The 15590-nt window shown below is 39.6% G+C and overlaps 2 protein-coding genes across 11 annotated transcripts in view; one reads left to right on the top strand and one right to left on the bottom strand.

Moving 5' to 3' along the window:
• The window catches only part of hs6st3b (heparan sulfate 6-O-sulfotransferase 3b), a 91923-nt gene extending 83182 nt beyond the window's left edge, over positions 1-8741 (bottom strand). The window contains exon 1 of the mRNA XM_085433915.1: positions 7632-8741. Coding sequence (XP_085290041.1) covers positions 7632-8179 — 548 coding nt within the window. The 5' untranslated portion in view covers positions 8180-8741. The remainder of the gene's footprint in view (positions 1-7631) is intronic.
• A 1107-nt stretch (positions 8742-9848) lies between these two features.
• uggt2 (UDP-glucose glycoprotein glucosyltransferase 2) overlaps positions 9849-15590 on the top strand; it is a 43975-nt gene continuing 38233 nt past the window's right edge. For 4 of the 10 annotated variants that reach the window (XM_085433907.1, XM_085433910.1, XM_085433909.1 and 1 more), the window contains exons 1-6: positions 9854-10144; positions 10559-10703; positions 12227-12309; positions 12409-12539; positions 13135-13247; positions 13381-13558. In XM_085433907.1, coding sequence (XP_085290033.1) covers positions 10579-10703; positions 12227-12309; positions 12409-12539; positions 13135-13247; positions 13381-13558 — 630 coding nt within the window. In that variant the 5' untranslated portion in view covers positions 9854-10144; positions 10559-10578. Of the gene's footprint in view, positions 10145-10558; positions 10704-12226; positions 12310-12408; positions 12540-13134; positions 13248-13380; positions 13559-15590 lie in introns of all 10 variants that reach the window. The other 6 variants (XM_085433911.1, XM_085433908.1, XM_085433906.1 and 3 more) reach the window with 3 other exon arrangements.

Here is a 15590-nt window from a genome sequence, read left to right as displayed (position 1 = left end):
AGCAGGGTATTCATGTATGTGATGGCTTGGATTAAATTATGAAAAGAGCGAATGTTATAAATGGAGACACTGTGAAAGTGACTGTGCTGCACTGCGGGACATGATAAAACAAGAAAGTTTAGGGGATTTGAATCTAACCAAATTTTGCAAACCAGCTTCCAGAAGACTGGAGGCTCTTAGCCATTCACTTGACACCAAGCTAACTATTAATCACACTATAGGAGCTGAATCAGAGGACTGCAGATTCATATTTGCCAGACCAGCAAGTATTTGACAGCGGCACCAGAGAATCCGAAAACCTATCCTGGCAAACTGAGCAGTTTTCATTACTTAGAGTGGCTCTTAGAGCAGAAAAACCCACTAAGCCACATCTCGAACAGATCAGGCTAAGGGACAATGACAAATATCCATAACAGCACACCCCCCATCCCCAAATGCTAATATTGCAAGGGTTTATAAGGGCCATTGTTTTGAATGTAATCACTTAATTGACATGCACTAAGCAATGGTGCAACAGTTTGTTACGTATCAGGCCACAATGGTTGATGCACAATCTCTTGAAATACACCATATGTTATGCGTCAGTCACACTAATAGGGAGGCAGGTTCTGTTTCACAGTCATGCTATTTGACTGTGACCCCTTTCAAGATTGAAGCCTTAAGTGAATGTCAGTTGTTTTTTGTTGTATTTATTTTTTGTCTTGCTTCTTCTTTTGGCTGCTCCCTTTAGGGATCATGACAGCAGAACAGCGGCCCCCAACCTTTTTTGCGCCACAATATGTTCACGGACCAGCTTTTAAGGTGTCGCGGATAAATACAACAAAATAAAATCAGTACCAGTACCAAAAAAAAAGAAGATTTATTCATATCAGACGGGAAAAGACCCAGGGAAACCGAGTTAATGATAAAAACGATAAAAAAAACAACAAAAAAACCCCCCCTAAAACCAATAAAAAGCCTGAAAGCCATAAATTTCACAGCCGAGCCTCAACTCTTGCGGTCCGGTAACAAACGACTCACGGACCGGTATCGGCCCGTCACCTAGGGGTTGGGGACCGCTGCTGTAGAATATCTGTCTCCATCTCACCCTGTCCCTTGCATCCAACCCTCTACACGCCCTTTGTGTTTGTTTGTTTTTGTTTTGCTAAAAGTTCTTATTACTCTGACTTTTTGCCTCCCCAGATGGGTAGTTGCTATGGCAGTTCCACTTACACTTCAAAGGCTTGACCAAACAGGAAACCCCCAATCCAGACGAGGTCCAACAACCAGGAGATACCACACCTTGTCCAGGTGTTAGCTGTGTGGCGAGTCAGGTTTCCGTCCAGATTGGTTGTGTGCTCTGTCCAATTAATTCGTCCGTGATGGCAATGAGTAGTGACAAAGCAATTCAAAAATAAAATGATATAACACAAGCACGCCAGTCTGATTAATCTGATAAAATAGTTGATATGAAAGCAATGGCACATTCTGAAATTTGAATAAAAATGTGTTTCTGGTCAAGCTTTTGAATGGTTCCGCCTCTCAAAAATGTCATCTACCCTCGAAAGCGACTAAAAAAGCTGCTGCACAAACGATTCTTTGTTTCCCCACTCATATTTTTCCCCTACATAGTCCAATTTGAATTTTATTTGTCACACTGGTGAACAATTGCTTGACATATGCTGTTGTACCCTCTGTAGAGGTAATGCTTAATTATCAAACCAACTGGATCAGGCCTGCCAGCAATGACGACTCAAAATTAATGACACAGGAAAAGCAATCTGCGCACCCTGGAAGTCCAAAGCCTGCAAGGGCACTCTCAGCTTCACACATACTAAACATCCCATCATTTTGATGAGCACTTTCCCTCCTACATCCAAAGATACGACCGGAACTGTAAATCTGCTCAACTTTCCTCATTCAGGTTCATCTGTGCCCAGAGGGCATCCATTACCCTGCGAGTCTGCACTTTCCCTTCTCCACTAAGCTCAGAAAGTCTGAGTTCATAGAGAGCAACAAGAGAAATGCTCTATTTGTTGTTACGATATGTTATGTATTTAACAAAAGTTTCAAATGAATGCTATTCTTTTTATTCTCACATAGCCTAACAGCGCATTGGTCAGACAAAGAAGAAAAATGGCAGCTCCTTCTAATGAATATCAAAAAAAAAAGGAAAGAGGAGCCATTTGTTTTACGTGCTGCTGTTTTCAAGGTCAATACGACCTCGATCCTCTTGAAATGAAAAAAACAAACTACAACATGACTTGGATGAAGTCAAACTGACAAGCTATTTTTGTAAACACAAAAGCGGGAACGCAGATGACAACATGTAAAATACAGCTGCTCACTGCATTCAAGTTCATTTAGGTCAGGCTGTTAATGACTACCCTCCCACATGCTGATTCAGGAATATGCCTAACATTGGTAGATGTCATACGCAGGTAGCAGACAGAGTGAGACATGCACGGTTCACTGATCAGAGCTGTAAGTGGTAACGACCACACAGTAATTGCAGCCCTCTCTGCATCACTTATTATGAATAAAATATGATGTGGGGTGTTATTCAGCCAAGGATTCGGGCATGTCATTCGGGTGAGTAAGGAATAACACTGGTTACTGCTCCTGCTGGACTGCTGTAGAAATGAAGGGAATGTGAATATGTTATTTTGAAGACTGGTGGGCAAAAAATATGCTTTTGGCAGGAACTTTCACAGTTCTGGGAAACAGGGATAAAGTAGCTTCATCTGCTAATAAAGTGGCACCAAGTTACTGATGAATAAAGAATTATTCTGGTAGCTGCTTCACCTTATTGCTTGTCAAACTTTAAGCTAAAGTAATCATTAAATTAATACCAATGACCTCATAATATAAAGGATATTTTCCTTCAGCTTCCAATAGAACAATTTATATTGCATAGTGCATTTACAGTAACACAAAGATACATAATGTGTAACTCCACAACTAGGATATATCCACATTTTCAAGGTGATAATCTACAATAAAAGATGATTAAAAAGACCCAAAACCAAACAGTGCTATCATTTTGCTCAAGTTTCAAATCCTTTGTTATCTCTGCCTTTTCAGGCCAACACACAATACGCTCAACTTTGAACACAGTCCACATAACATGAAAACCTTGAGGATGCCGTGATCTAGAAATCGATTTTCAGAATCACAGTAGAGGACATTGCTAAATAGGCACATGTCTCTCTCTCTCTCTCTTTCAACGTTTCATTCAATCAGAGCATCGACGAGGGTCTGTGCCGTGCTGTGTTTTGACGCTGGTCTCTTTGTACTGCTGAACTGAGCGTTCATTATGCATACGCAACAAGAAAGCTGCTAATGAAGATTGTATAATTGATAAAAAGTGCAACATCAGCATATGCGTGATATTATCACGAGGCAACAGCAAAAAAGGAGGGAGGAAATAAGATAAAGTGAAACCGGGGGGGCTGTCCAAAAAGTGCTCTCAATATCCTTCCATCTCCACGTGGATGCTTATGGGCTGCACAAATATGCACAAAATGAAGGTTTTAAGGAAATGTGGCTATACTGCAAACACAAACAGACAGAAGCTGGAGAAAAACTAGAAGGTGGAAATGTTGCTTATGCAAAAGGATGAGTCATTTACATTAACAGTGAGTGCATCTGTGCAGTGTCTTAATAAGTTATAACAAAGAATATCAAATAATAATGGTTCAAATGAGACACGCATCCCAGTTTTAATGGATTTGTGCTGCAGAAGCAGGCCTCAGGGAAGTGACAGCAGATTGATCTGCACACCAGCAGCTCTAAAGAAGGGTTATATTATGAATAGCAAAGAAACTGAAAAGAGAACCGAATGGTTTAACCAAAATCTTATTAATAACCTTTATAAAGATTTGCCTATTTTGTGGCTTTTTATGTATTTATCAAATTGCTTTACTTAGTATCAGCTTGTCAGTTACTTCTAGAGCACACTTCCCTGGATGAAAGGTAGTTTTTAATCCACATTTAAAACACTGCTAATGACAGCTGGGAAATGTGGTGTCTTGTTCTTGCTGTGCAATTAATTAAAATTTTCACATATTTATTGTGATATTCTTGACCTTGTGCTTTGGCAGCTGCTGTGTACATCTATCTGACAATAATGATGTAAAATGGTACTTAATTAATACAAGAATCAATCACTGATTGAAAAGGAAATTTACTCCCAGCTGTTTGTGACAGTCTGAACCAAAATTCAGCAACGACTTAATATGAATTCAAAACGAAACCAAACTTCCAGACAGTAAAAATGATTATTAATATCTGTGAAACTCGCACATAATGGGTTGGCTGTGCTTGAACTCATATGAGACCAGCATCACAAAAGTTCAACTAAAGCGAAATATTGCTTCGATACAATAAAAGGACAAGGTATCATAAAGTTCAAATTAGCTTAGCCCTAATTCAAAGACTTGACCATTAAATGTCACTAAAATACCAAATGCCGAAATAGCGAGAGCCAAGCAAAGCCTTAATTCTGCCGAAGCATCCGATCTGCCCTGTAGACTGTGAGAGATGCTGACATTGTGAACGTTATGCAACAGGAGGGTGACCCTGATGAATTCTAGTGCAAAAGCATCACCAGAACATCTGTTTTATCACGTCAGCGCTCGAGTGCGTGTCAAACACTAATGAAGTATAGGCTTTTATATTTGCTGTTGTGGTGGTGCTGTGAAAAATTAATGATATAAAGAAGAATGTGAGGGGAAAATGACAAGATCCCACCCCCACATTTTAAATAGCTGATAAACTTTTCAGTGCAAGTCTTTTAGTGTTGGTTTGAAAGATAATGCATGATCCGGGTTTTGGTTGAGAGATCTTAGAGATTATGTGGATTCACTCAGAGTGGATACACTCTGCAAACTATGGCAAGTGCTTAGCATTAACATCGTAAACATCAAATTAAGTCATTTTATTATAGGATTTTTTTTTTCATTTTACGGTTATCTTCTCATACACAGAACAAATCAGATTATTGTTACATACATTTACTGACTGACACGCTGATTCATTTGAGAGTTTTATAATCAAGTTTATTTGCCTCAGACCAACAATAAAGTTCTGCTGTTGTTTATTTATCTCTGTGACAGATGTTCAGCTGCACCTGGTGGTAGAATATCACACTGAGCTCGCTTCAATTTCAGTAGAGAAGAACATCAGATATTTCTCTAATACTAACCTTTTATTACACAGGCTTCTGAAGACATCATTTACTCAGTCAGTTCTTGGCGCATTAGCATTAAATACATTTTCAAAATCAGCACCTTGTTTTGCGGCCCAGTGTCACACTGAATACATCTGCATGAGTTACTCCTGACTGGAGAGTTAGATAATGAACATGTACCAATCAGAAATAATTCCAACAGCAGTCCTCAGCAGAGAACTCTGAAATCGCCTGAGAGGAAAAACAACCTGCTCAGCCAGCCAAATTCATGCAGCAGACAAGGTAATACTGTGATGCTCTCCACAAAGCAACTTAAGAGGACAGCACTTAGAAGTATGTTTCTCCAAAAAGTCCCTGAAGAGAGGCCGCCTGCCTGCTCCGCTTCTCCCCTGACTGACAGCACTCTCCAGAGGAGCTACACCGCAGGACACGCTGATCCAGTCTGACACGCCTGACCTTTCCTGGGCCGTACGGCTGGCTCGCCATGCAGCACGCACCGCCTGGCTGAAAAGGCCACACCATGCCACGCAGGCAGTGGCATCACAGCCCTCCTTCCCCGGCCTCCCCTTACTGCCACCTCAGGAGCCGGCAAGTCGTATACTCAGGACTCAATCTCAGACAGCCACTCAATCTCAGAGGCTCCCATCACAAAACAAGGCCGTACCATCAGAATTTGGCAGTGATATAGTATTGGCATTCCTCCGGCGTGCCCTTAGGTGGACTAAACATTTTTCTAAGTGGATTATAGTATTTTCTTTATTACAAATGGCATGTTTTGCTGGGCAAGGGTGATTTTTTTTTTTACTTTGACCTTATACCATTTATGATATTATAATTTAAGGCATTTCTCATACACAAATTAATTATGAGGATAAAATTTGCATAACGCTGTTAGTCATCTCTTTCAAATGGCACATAAATGTGCCTTATGCAGTGGCTGGTTAGTGAGGTGGTCTAACATAATGTGTCTGCCAACAGTCTCGGTCGTCGTGGCAGAATAATCTCAGAATAGATGCTGCGGGAGCGCACTGAGGAACAAGGCATGAGAGGACTGTAAGAGCAGAATGGATGCTGCAGCTGTGAAATGAAGAGCTGTCGCATCTAGTGAGCACTTCCCTGAGTAAAGAAAACACTTGGCACAGCAGAAATAAATCATGCGCTCAAGTACTTCAGTGTAATATATATATATATATATATATATATATATATATATATATATATATATATATATATATATATATATATATATATATATATATATATATGAACCAGAAAAGGAAATTATCTGCAGTTTAAAAAAATAAAAAATGTAACAAGACATTTGGCCAGTACACCTTCGGTTTGTAGTACTTGCACGAGTATCTTCTACTGCAGTTTTTTAAAAGAATCAGTGACTCTGGAAGCTGCACGGAAATATACACATATCCACTTTGCTAAGCGAAAACACTCAAACACGCATTGCTCATCCACTGGATGCTTCATTGCAGTACACCCACTTTTAGTAATTGTACAAGACTGTACATTAGTAGAAGCATTTGCAAATGTCTTTTTAACTGTAATTACCACACAACACGCTGACGGATAATGGGTTTTGAATGAAGCAGGTCTTCTCCGCATTTCCTGTGAGGTGACATCACAGAACCAAACAAACAAACAAACAAATAAACAAACATCCTGGAAAAATTTGAACTCAGTCATGAAGTAAAGATGGCTTCAAATGAGGAGACTTCATGTGGTACGGGAGTGGCGCACTGCTTTTGCGTGCCAACAACAACAACAAAGAAAAAAAAAACACCTCAGAGGGACTCATCAACGCAAGACATAAAGGCCAAGGGTGCACAGAGAATTGTGAGTAGCTCCTGATGTAGGAGTTGCACTCGAGCATGAGCTTTTTACAACTTCATCAACACCTCAAGGACAAAAGTTGGGCAAAGAATGATTCAGAGTGGCTTTTATAGAATTCTGTGTTCATTTTCAGGAGGTTGTATCACTGGAGATTTATTTGAATTATATTAGCAGTTATATTAGTAGTTATTTGGATAGGTGTTAAGCACAATTAAGCACAATTAACTGTTAACTGTTTGCAGTAGATTTATATTTTAGAGGTTTAAAAACAGTATATGAATGTTGTTACAGTGAGCTACAGAAGCTATCTCCAGTCTCACCTCTTACAGGGGATGCCTAAAAAGTTCATGTACACTATACTGTACCTAATGTGACAACTGTATAAGCCCTCCAGGGAAATAGCAATGAGTAGACCTACCCATCCCATCCTGTGCCCATTCCATCCCCGCTTACTTCTCCACTCAAGAGAGGCAGTGCATTTTCCTTAAAGGCTAAACTTACATTTTGAATTCATTAAGGGTTTTATGGTCACATGGTTTAATTGGGCATTATTGTTTTGCATCCCCCAGGGTTGTGGGGACTGGGTGCATTTCTGTAAGAGACTCTCACGCGTTACCTTTTATTCCTCCGGGCCTCCTTCTTATCCATAATGACAGGGACACAGTTCGTAAGCTCGGTCCAGTCTGCATGCAGTCCGCAGCTCCAGCCCGTAGAGAACCGGGAGAAGAGCCAGGACTCTTCTTTCCCCGGTCGGTGGCACGTGCATTTCTTCTGCCCTGGCTTGCAGTCGCACGGCTGCTCCAAGCGAATATTCCTCACCAAGTGCCTCCCGAAAGTCGTCCCCCCGGTCTTCTGGATGTGCAAAAACACTATCACGTCGTCCCCTTTGATGTTGAACTCCACGTGTCTGTCAAGGTCTCTTTCAGTGAAGTTGAATTTCGACGATAGTTTCGGAGGGCTGTCATCCTCCAGGTCTTGATCTCTGTAGAAATCATCGCTGTCCTGATAAGGGGTTGAAAGTAGACTCACCCCTCTAAATTTCTCCTCAGTCTTAAAGTGGCATGAATTACTGCCAGCGGGACATATGTACTGATAACCTATCATAACAAAAAGGACAGCTAAAATAGGAACTAAAATGAGCTTACTGGATCTATCATCCATCATATCAAGATAGTGTCTTCATTCCGTTACTGTGAATAATAAGGAGCACCCGTGGACACTTCGGAGATCAATGTTCCTCCATGCCTCAGACAGATTAAAGATGCCTATATTTTAAATGCAACACGTTGATCAGATAACACTCTCCAAAGACACTCAGACAAAATGAGAAGTCCACCTTAAGGACTCTAAAATACTGCACGCCGTCTGCACTGCGTTGGAAGTCCTGTCCGTATTCAAGAGTCATGGCAATTAAATCTCTGCCTGTCCAACTTCTGAAGCCGGTGTGGAGCTGCATCCAAGCCGACGACTCCCATGCCTCGGTATCAAGTTGAAAACGAAGCAGTCGGATGAGAGAGTTTTTAGTTTGACTCCCTCTTTCTTTCTAGTGCTGGTCCCATGCAGTGTAAATCACAGTGTGGTTCAGTGCATCTTCATACTTATTTCTGCAGAAATGTCGCACGGCTTCTTGTTGGGCTGCATGAATGCTCCGGCAGGGTACGGCATCCTTTACGGGTTGAGACAGAACTGACTGTAGTGAAGCAGTGCGTTTGAGAGGATGCTGCTGCATCCGAGCCGACAAATAGGCGTTATGCTCTCGTCGCGGTTGGGCTGGGAAAGCTCCTCATCCCATCCCGTCCATCCCGTCCATCCCATAATCTTGTTTAACACAGTGCGAAGCCAGAAGCCCACACGGATATTGAACGGAGACAATACTGAGATTTATTCACATTTAAATACAAAGACCTTCCAACCTATCTATCTATCTATCTATCTATCTATCTATCTATCTATCTATCTATCTATCTATCTATCTATCTATCTATCTATCTATCTATCTATCTATCTATCTATCTATCTATCTATCTATCTATCTATCTATCTATCATTTCCTTTGCGCACCCTGTTATTGTCCCATTATCTGCAGCTCAGTCATGTAACCCTATTATTTTTGTGTCACTATATTGGCTAACTGCCCTTATAGTGTCGTTTGGATGGCTATTACATTTAGAAAGGCTTAAATGCACCTTTAAAGTGATGTCGAAATTGAGTTTAAAGTAATAGTCTGCTTCCCCACACAATAGTCTGCACATTTTGGACATAATACTTTACCGGTCATGTGAAGACAAGACAAGCATGTGAAAACAACAATGTCTCTCCGCGGGCAACAATGTCTCTCTGCGGGTACATTTGCAAAGTAGGGTCACACAAAAACAAAAAAACAAAACAAAACAAAAAAACAAACAACCCCCCCCCCCCCCCAAACAAAAAAACAAAAACAAAAACAAATCATACATAACAATCTTTACTGATCTTTAGGGAAATCTAATAAAAACTAAAAAAGGAATGAATGGATAACTGATATAGCTTTAAAGTAGTTCAAATAATCTATAACATTATTATTATAATGATTATTATTATTATCATCACTATCATCATGAAGGCTACAAAAACTAAGTTATTCTAAACGTAATGTAACAACTTCGGTTAATTTTTGGATTCACTGTTTTGGATTTTTCCTTTCCACAGCCTACAGGAAGTGTCTGGAGATTCACACTGGAGATTCAACAAATACACACTCACACACGCGCGCGCGCGCGCACGCATCACTCACTACTAGTGTTGCTACAACATGCTCTAGTGCTTGAGCTTCAGCGTCTGTCTCTTTAGCTGTCTGCCAATGTGCCAGAATAATTTGCCACATTATCATCTAATTTAATTTAATTATACAACGATCTTTCTCGCCTGGTCTGTATAAACAATATAAAAAACGGTGTTTTAAAATAATTAAAGGCCACGTTTTGTTTTCCGGTTTCCGGTTCTTTCGGGTAGGAATAACGGTCCGCGCGAGACACCTCGACACCCCGCAACCCCGGTAACAGGCTAGCCGTACAGGCTGTTAGCTGCCCAAAATATCCAGCTGAATGAAGCCCTTTGCTTTGTATGGAAACCACTAGCATCACTGACTGGGTGAGCTCGATGTTATTGGCAACACTGTAGCTAAATAATAGTCTGTCCACTGTTACGTGTTTGTGGCAACCCATGCTCGTGGTCTCCGTTAGTCAAAACACGCTGCTGGGATGTTTTAGTTCATGTCACGGCAGCTGACTTGTAGTCTGCAGCTAAGTTAAGTTCACTCCTTTGCCTGACCCTTATGAGGAGACGTTATTTTATTATTACTCTCCTTGGTTAACGAGGACCTCTCATGTTTCTAGCATCTCCCATAATCTTGCGAGCTGTTTTTTTCTTCTTCAGACGAGTATGTGTGCGTGTGTGTTGGCTTTGAGGTTGAGATAATAACTCAGAGTAACTACGTGGCACTCAATGGCACCTCTCAAAAGCTGAACTGACGGCGTACCTTTTTGCTCTCTACCACTGCTATAGGTTCATGTTCCATCGCGACAATGAGGAGCGTTATTGTGCTGTCGCTACTGGTGCTGAACATAAATCACGTAATATCAGCCCCCAAAGGCGTCACTGCCAGTCTTAAAGCCAAGTGGAGCATGACGCCTTTCCTCCTGGAGACGAGGTACAGTACTTTTCTTGGAAATGCATATGTGCAATAAAACGGGGCACAGCCAGGTGCCCCTCCTCCTAAATGCACTGCTTTGATCTTTTATTAATCCGCGGTTTGTATTTTAATCTTTAAATGTCCTAAACAGAAAATAAAATCTCATTACACTTCCCAGAGACAGGTCAGGACCAGAGACTAGAAATATTGAATGATTTCTATTTTTGCACTGCATTCACCTGAAAGCAAACTGAAATTATTTATTTAGTATTAAAGTAGTTACTGATTGCTATTCATTAATGCATTTATTTATTTATCCAATACTAATTCTTTCACTTCTTACATCAACACTGATGTTTTCGTAACCAAAACCTTCACCAAATCTTTCCTTGCAGACTGATGGATAATAGCTCTAACTTTGGTGATTCAGCTAACCTTGGGCTGAAAGTTCCACGAATATTACTAGGAAACTCTATTCTCCCTTTCCTACTTCTTTTTTTTGGGTTTGTTTTTGGTTTGTTTAATATCACTGCAATTAAGGATTTATAATAGTATATTGTATTACCAGATAAAGGTCACAGCCTCAATGTTCTCCACGGTAACTGTGCTCATGGTCATAAATACATTGTAGTTTACCATCATTTAGCTTTTTTGAAAGACTTTCTTGTGTTACATTGTAGCTAAACTAAAACAGAATATCATTTGTGGAAAAATCAGTCTCGTTATATTGACAGCCATCATCCAGAATGATTAATCCCATCACAGACCTAACAATTTAAAAAGTGCATTCTGTCCATTTACAATAGACTTTAAGTAATAGACAGAAGTTATTTCACTGTGTTTATCACAGTAGAAAACAGTGCTGGAACATTTAGAAAACCTTAATTCTCACATTTATATTATTATTTATTATTCAGCACAGAACCATTTATCTTTCAAATTAAATCACAAGTGTCACCAAGCAAGGCTGTTTTCATGGGGACCAAATATAAACATCACTTTGTTTATGTTATGAGTTGCCTTATTATGATTTCTGAAGGACACTTATGTAAAAAATCACCACAAAAACGTTCTGCTTTATTACTCTTGGAAGGTTATTCAGATTTTTATACTGGTTATTTATTGATTTAATGTAATTTTACTGCCTTTAACTTTTTTAAATCACCTTAAAATATAACTTCGCTGTATCCCTGTTGGTGTACTTCTGGTAAAGTTGATACGCTTAAAGCTGGAATGTCTGTCTTCTCTGTTGCATCCTTCTTTGTGGCCTCTCCTGTTTCAAAATAGTCTGTGATGATTTTATCATCAGTGTTAGTTTTACCAATCTCTTTGGTAACCTTGTAGAAATCTTCGTATATAATTGGATTGTGTGTTTAAATAGCCGTAGTAAAAAACTTGATCCTTTATCTTGTTTAATGATGAGTTACAGTGGATATGTGCACAGTTACTTCCAGAAATTAATGATTTTGGTGGTCTGTAGTTTTAACTGCTGAGGAGCAAAATAATGTTTGCTTATTATACTTACGTATTTTCATGTGCAGCGAATTTATTGGAGAAGATGGGAATGAGAAATTCTGGCAGTTTGTCGACACTGTAAAAGAACTTACTGTATACAAGCACGGAGGTATGTCTATTTTTACATTAAACTATTACTTTTATATGAAGAGGTGTAACTCATTGAACTGAGTTTTGAGTTTTTGTCCCACCACTGTTTATTCTACAGAGTCAGTGCGCTCGTACTACAACTTGATCATTAAGAAAGCCGGACAGTTCCTCACAGATCTTCAAGTTAATCTTCTCAAATTTGCTCTTGCCCTGCGCTCCTATTCACCAGCTGTTCATGCATCCCAGCAGGTATGTTCTGATCAAAGTGTTATAAAGTAATATTTTCAGCTCAGTTCAGTTTAATTTGTACAGATCCAGTTTAAAACTCAGTCATTTCAAGGCAATCCAGGCAATCCTCTACAGGCAAGCACCTAGCAGTGTTGCGGAGGAAGAACTGTTCCCACCCTGGGAGAGCCAAGCTCACGGCGTGGCAGCCCTCCACTGGGGGGTCACAGAAAGTATGATGAAAAACAAACAAAACAACACAAAAATGAAAAGAAAAAGTAGAAGAACATTCTCTGTATGAATTTCAGAAGTGGGAAATGAGGGGGTTTAAAAACAGAGGAGACTGGAAAAGACAAGCTCAGCGCATCATAAGATATCTCCCAGCAACCTGAACAGCGTAACTAAGGGCTCAACTGATCCAACCCTAACTAAACACTTTTATCAAAATAAAACTTTTATGCCTAACCTCAAAAGTAGAGAAGTGGTCGTGTTATAATCACATGTATTTTAAAACGAGTAATTCAGGTGGGGACCAAACCAGCAAACCCTGGCTTTAGTAAGGTTATGTTGTAGCCATTACTTTACCAAACATTCTTTTTCTTCCTTCTGTTCATAACAGATAGCCAAAGATGAGCCTCCGCCTGAGGCTTGCCCAGCCTTTGTCTCCATCCATGGGCAACACAGCTGCAGCACCAAGGACATCAAGAAGCTCCTTAAGGCAGCTGCAGGCAGGTAACATGGAAGTTTGAATTTATGCATGTAGTTATTTGAAACTTTTTAAAATTGTGTTTTTAATATTTGATGCTTTCACCTATCAATGTTTAGCTCTGGGATATCTTTAACCACATTTTCCAAATGTTCACAGGCCAAAACCATATTTATACAAGAACGATCACACATATCCAGGGGTCAATATAACAGATGTGCCAGTTGTGATCTTGTATGCAGAGATTGGAACAAAGAAGTTCACCTCTTTTCACAAGGCACTGTCAGAGAAAGCTGAAAAGGGCACACTTACATATGTGCTGCGTCATTTTGTAGCGGTGAGTAGAAATATACCCTCCTCCCCCCACTGCTTTGCCTTAACTCTCACTTACATTCCACTTATTAATTATTATTAATATATATAAATATTTTTGTAGACGTGGTTAATTGTAGAGAATAAAAACAAAATTCTAAATGAACTTTGAAATTACTGATGAACTAGTGTTATCAGAGCAACAGTGACGAATAAAGTTTGACTTTTGCTCTCTGCTGTTTTGGTAGAATTAATTTTAACAGACTTCTTTTTGTTTAATTATTGTGTTTAAAAAGAAGTAAATTAGATTCATTTCCAGCAGTGAAATTAAAATAAAACATTGATGCCATCTTTGTGTATATTTTTTTTCTCATGATTACTGATTACTGCTAATCAGTGATACAACAGGAAACTTCTCTTTAGTAAATCTCTTTAAGGAAACTGTGTTTGAACAGCACTGCTATCGCTCAAACATAGTTCATCCTGCTTACTTAGAATTAGCTGCTTCACTGGGTGAATGGGTTAAATGCAGAGGAACTATTTCCCTATGGGGACTAACATGCACACTTTACACTTTACACTTTTAGCATCAAAGACAGCATAAAGAAATAGAAGTACCCACAGCAGCCACTGAATAGTTTTGAATTCTGTGTTTTGAAGTTTGTTTTAGCTGCTGTAATGTGGGTTTTTTGGATCCAGAAGCTAACTTATTCAGGTGAAAGGGTAAGGTGCTAAGTTGTCAGCGAATGCTTGATAGTTTGGTAGGCAAGCTGGATTCCGTGCTGGCAAACTGTGTGGGTGCAATACACAGATACACACATTATTGTGGCAGGTAACAGATTAGTACAATAATAGAATTTCACTTTCCAAAACTGAAGCACAAACCTCTTGGATGGTCTGTACCACACAGCAAGCAATTAACATAAGCCTGAGAATTCATTATACACCATCTCCACACACAGTAAAAAAAGTCTAATAACTGGAAGTACTGGAGGTGAGGCCTAAAGACACCCATCAGCTCCAGCTGCTTATGTCTAGACACACTCCTAACTCTAGCATCTAGGTGGATGAGTTATAAAAAATCTCCTTCATCAGAGTTTTTATAAAGTGGGAAGGTATCCATAGAGTCATAAACCATTTTGTTTTTATCAGACTGTAAATTAATCCATCTATCCATGCTGCTGAGCTTATCCAGTTCAGGGTCTTGGAAGGCTGGAGCCTATTCAAGCTATCATGGAGTGAAAGGCAGTGAACGCCCTGGCTAAGACAGAGAAACAGACAACTATTCACTCACATTCACAACTACAGCCAATTTAGAACTGCCATTATTAACCTAACACATGCATGTCATTGGACTGCAGGTGGAAGTTGGAGTACCTGAAAAGAACCCACACAAGTATGGGGGGAAACTCCACTCAGAAAGGCCCCTAGTCAGTTACTGGATTCAAAGCCAGGACGTTGTTGCTGTGAAGCAAAAGTGATAACTACTGCAACACCTGAATAAGCTTTTTAATGCTATAAAGTTGGAAATTATAACATGGGAATTTATGGGGATGCTTGCTTTTGTAGACAGCCTGAATTAGTCACTCGAGGAACTGGAGATCTTAGAAATTTTGTCTTTGCCTCAGAGGTTTCTCCTTGATTAACATGAGCAATATCACAGCAATGTGTTTTGTCCACTAAAGAGGAGCAATGCCATAAAAAAAATAAAAAAAACCCAGATTCACTTGTTGTTGTTCACATAAATCCTGTTTTCCATCTGAGCTTAGAAAAAAGACGCTAAATTGTTCAACATCAGTGTCATTTGTCAAAGCGTATTTATTTGGTGAACATGTTGGAGGGCTACTTCATTAGGTGATAAGTCATACAGGAAAGATATCTGATTCAAAAGAAAATGGAACACTGGCTTCAAATCTTCCTAGATGTGTTAGCAGTTGTTCCATTAGTAGCATTCGATTAGCTTTTTAAAAAAATTTAAGCTAGAGTGCCGACTGCATGTTTGTTGTTTGTCGCTGCTGTTTTGTCTATCCTCCTTTTTAAATTAACTCTGTCACAGA

Source organism: Copadichromis virginalis, linkage group LG16 (assembly GCF_057382275.1).
Source record: "Copadichromis virginalis isolate Kocher_CV1m ecotype Utaka linkage group LG16, C_Virginalis_male_GT1.1, whole genome shotgun sequence".
NCBI classification, from domain to species: Eukaryota; Metazoa; Chordata; class Actinopteri; order Cichliformes; family Cichlidae; genus Copadichromis; species Copadichromis virginalis.
The sequence above is the reverse complement of the archived record's forward strand: the minus strand, read 5'-3'. Positions and strand labels throughout refer to the sequence as shown.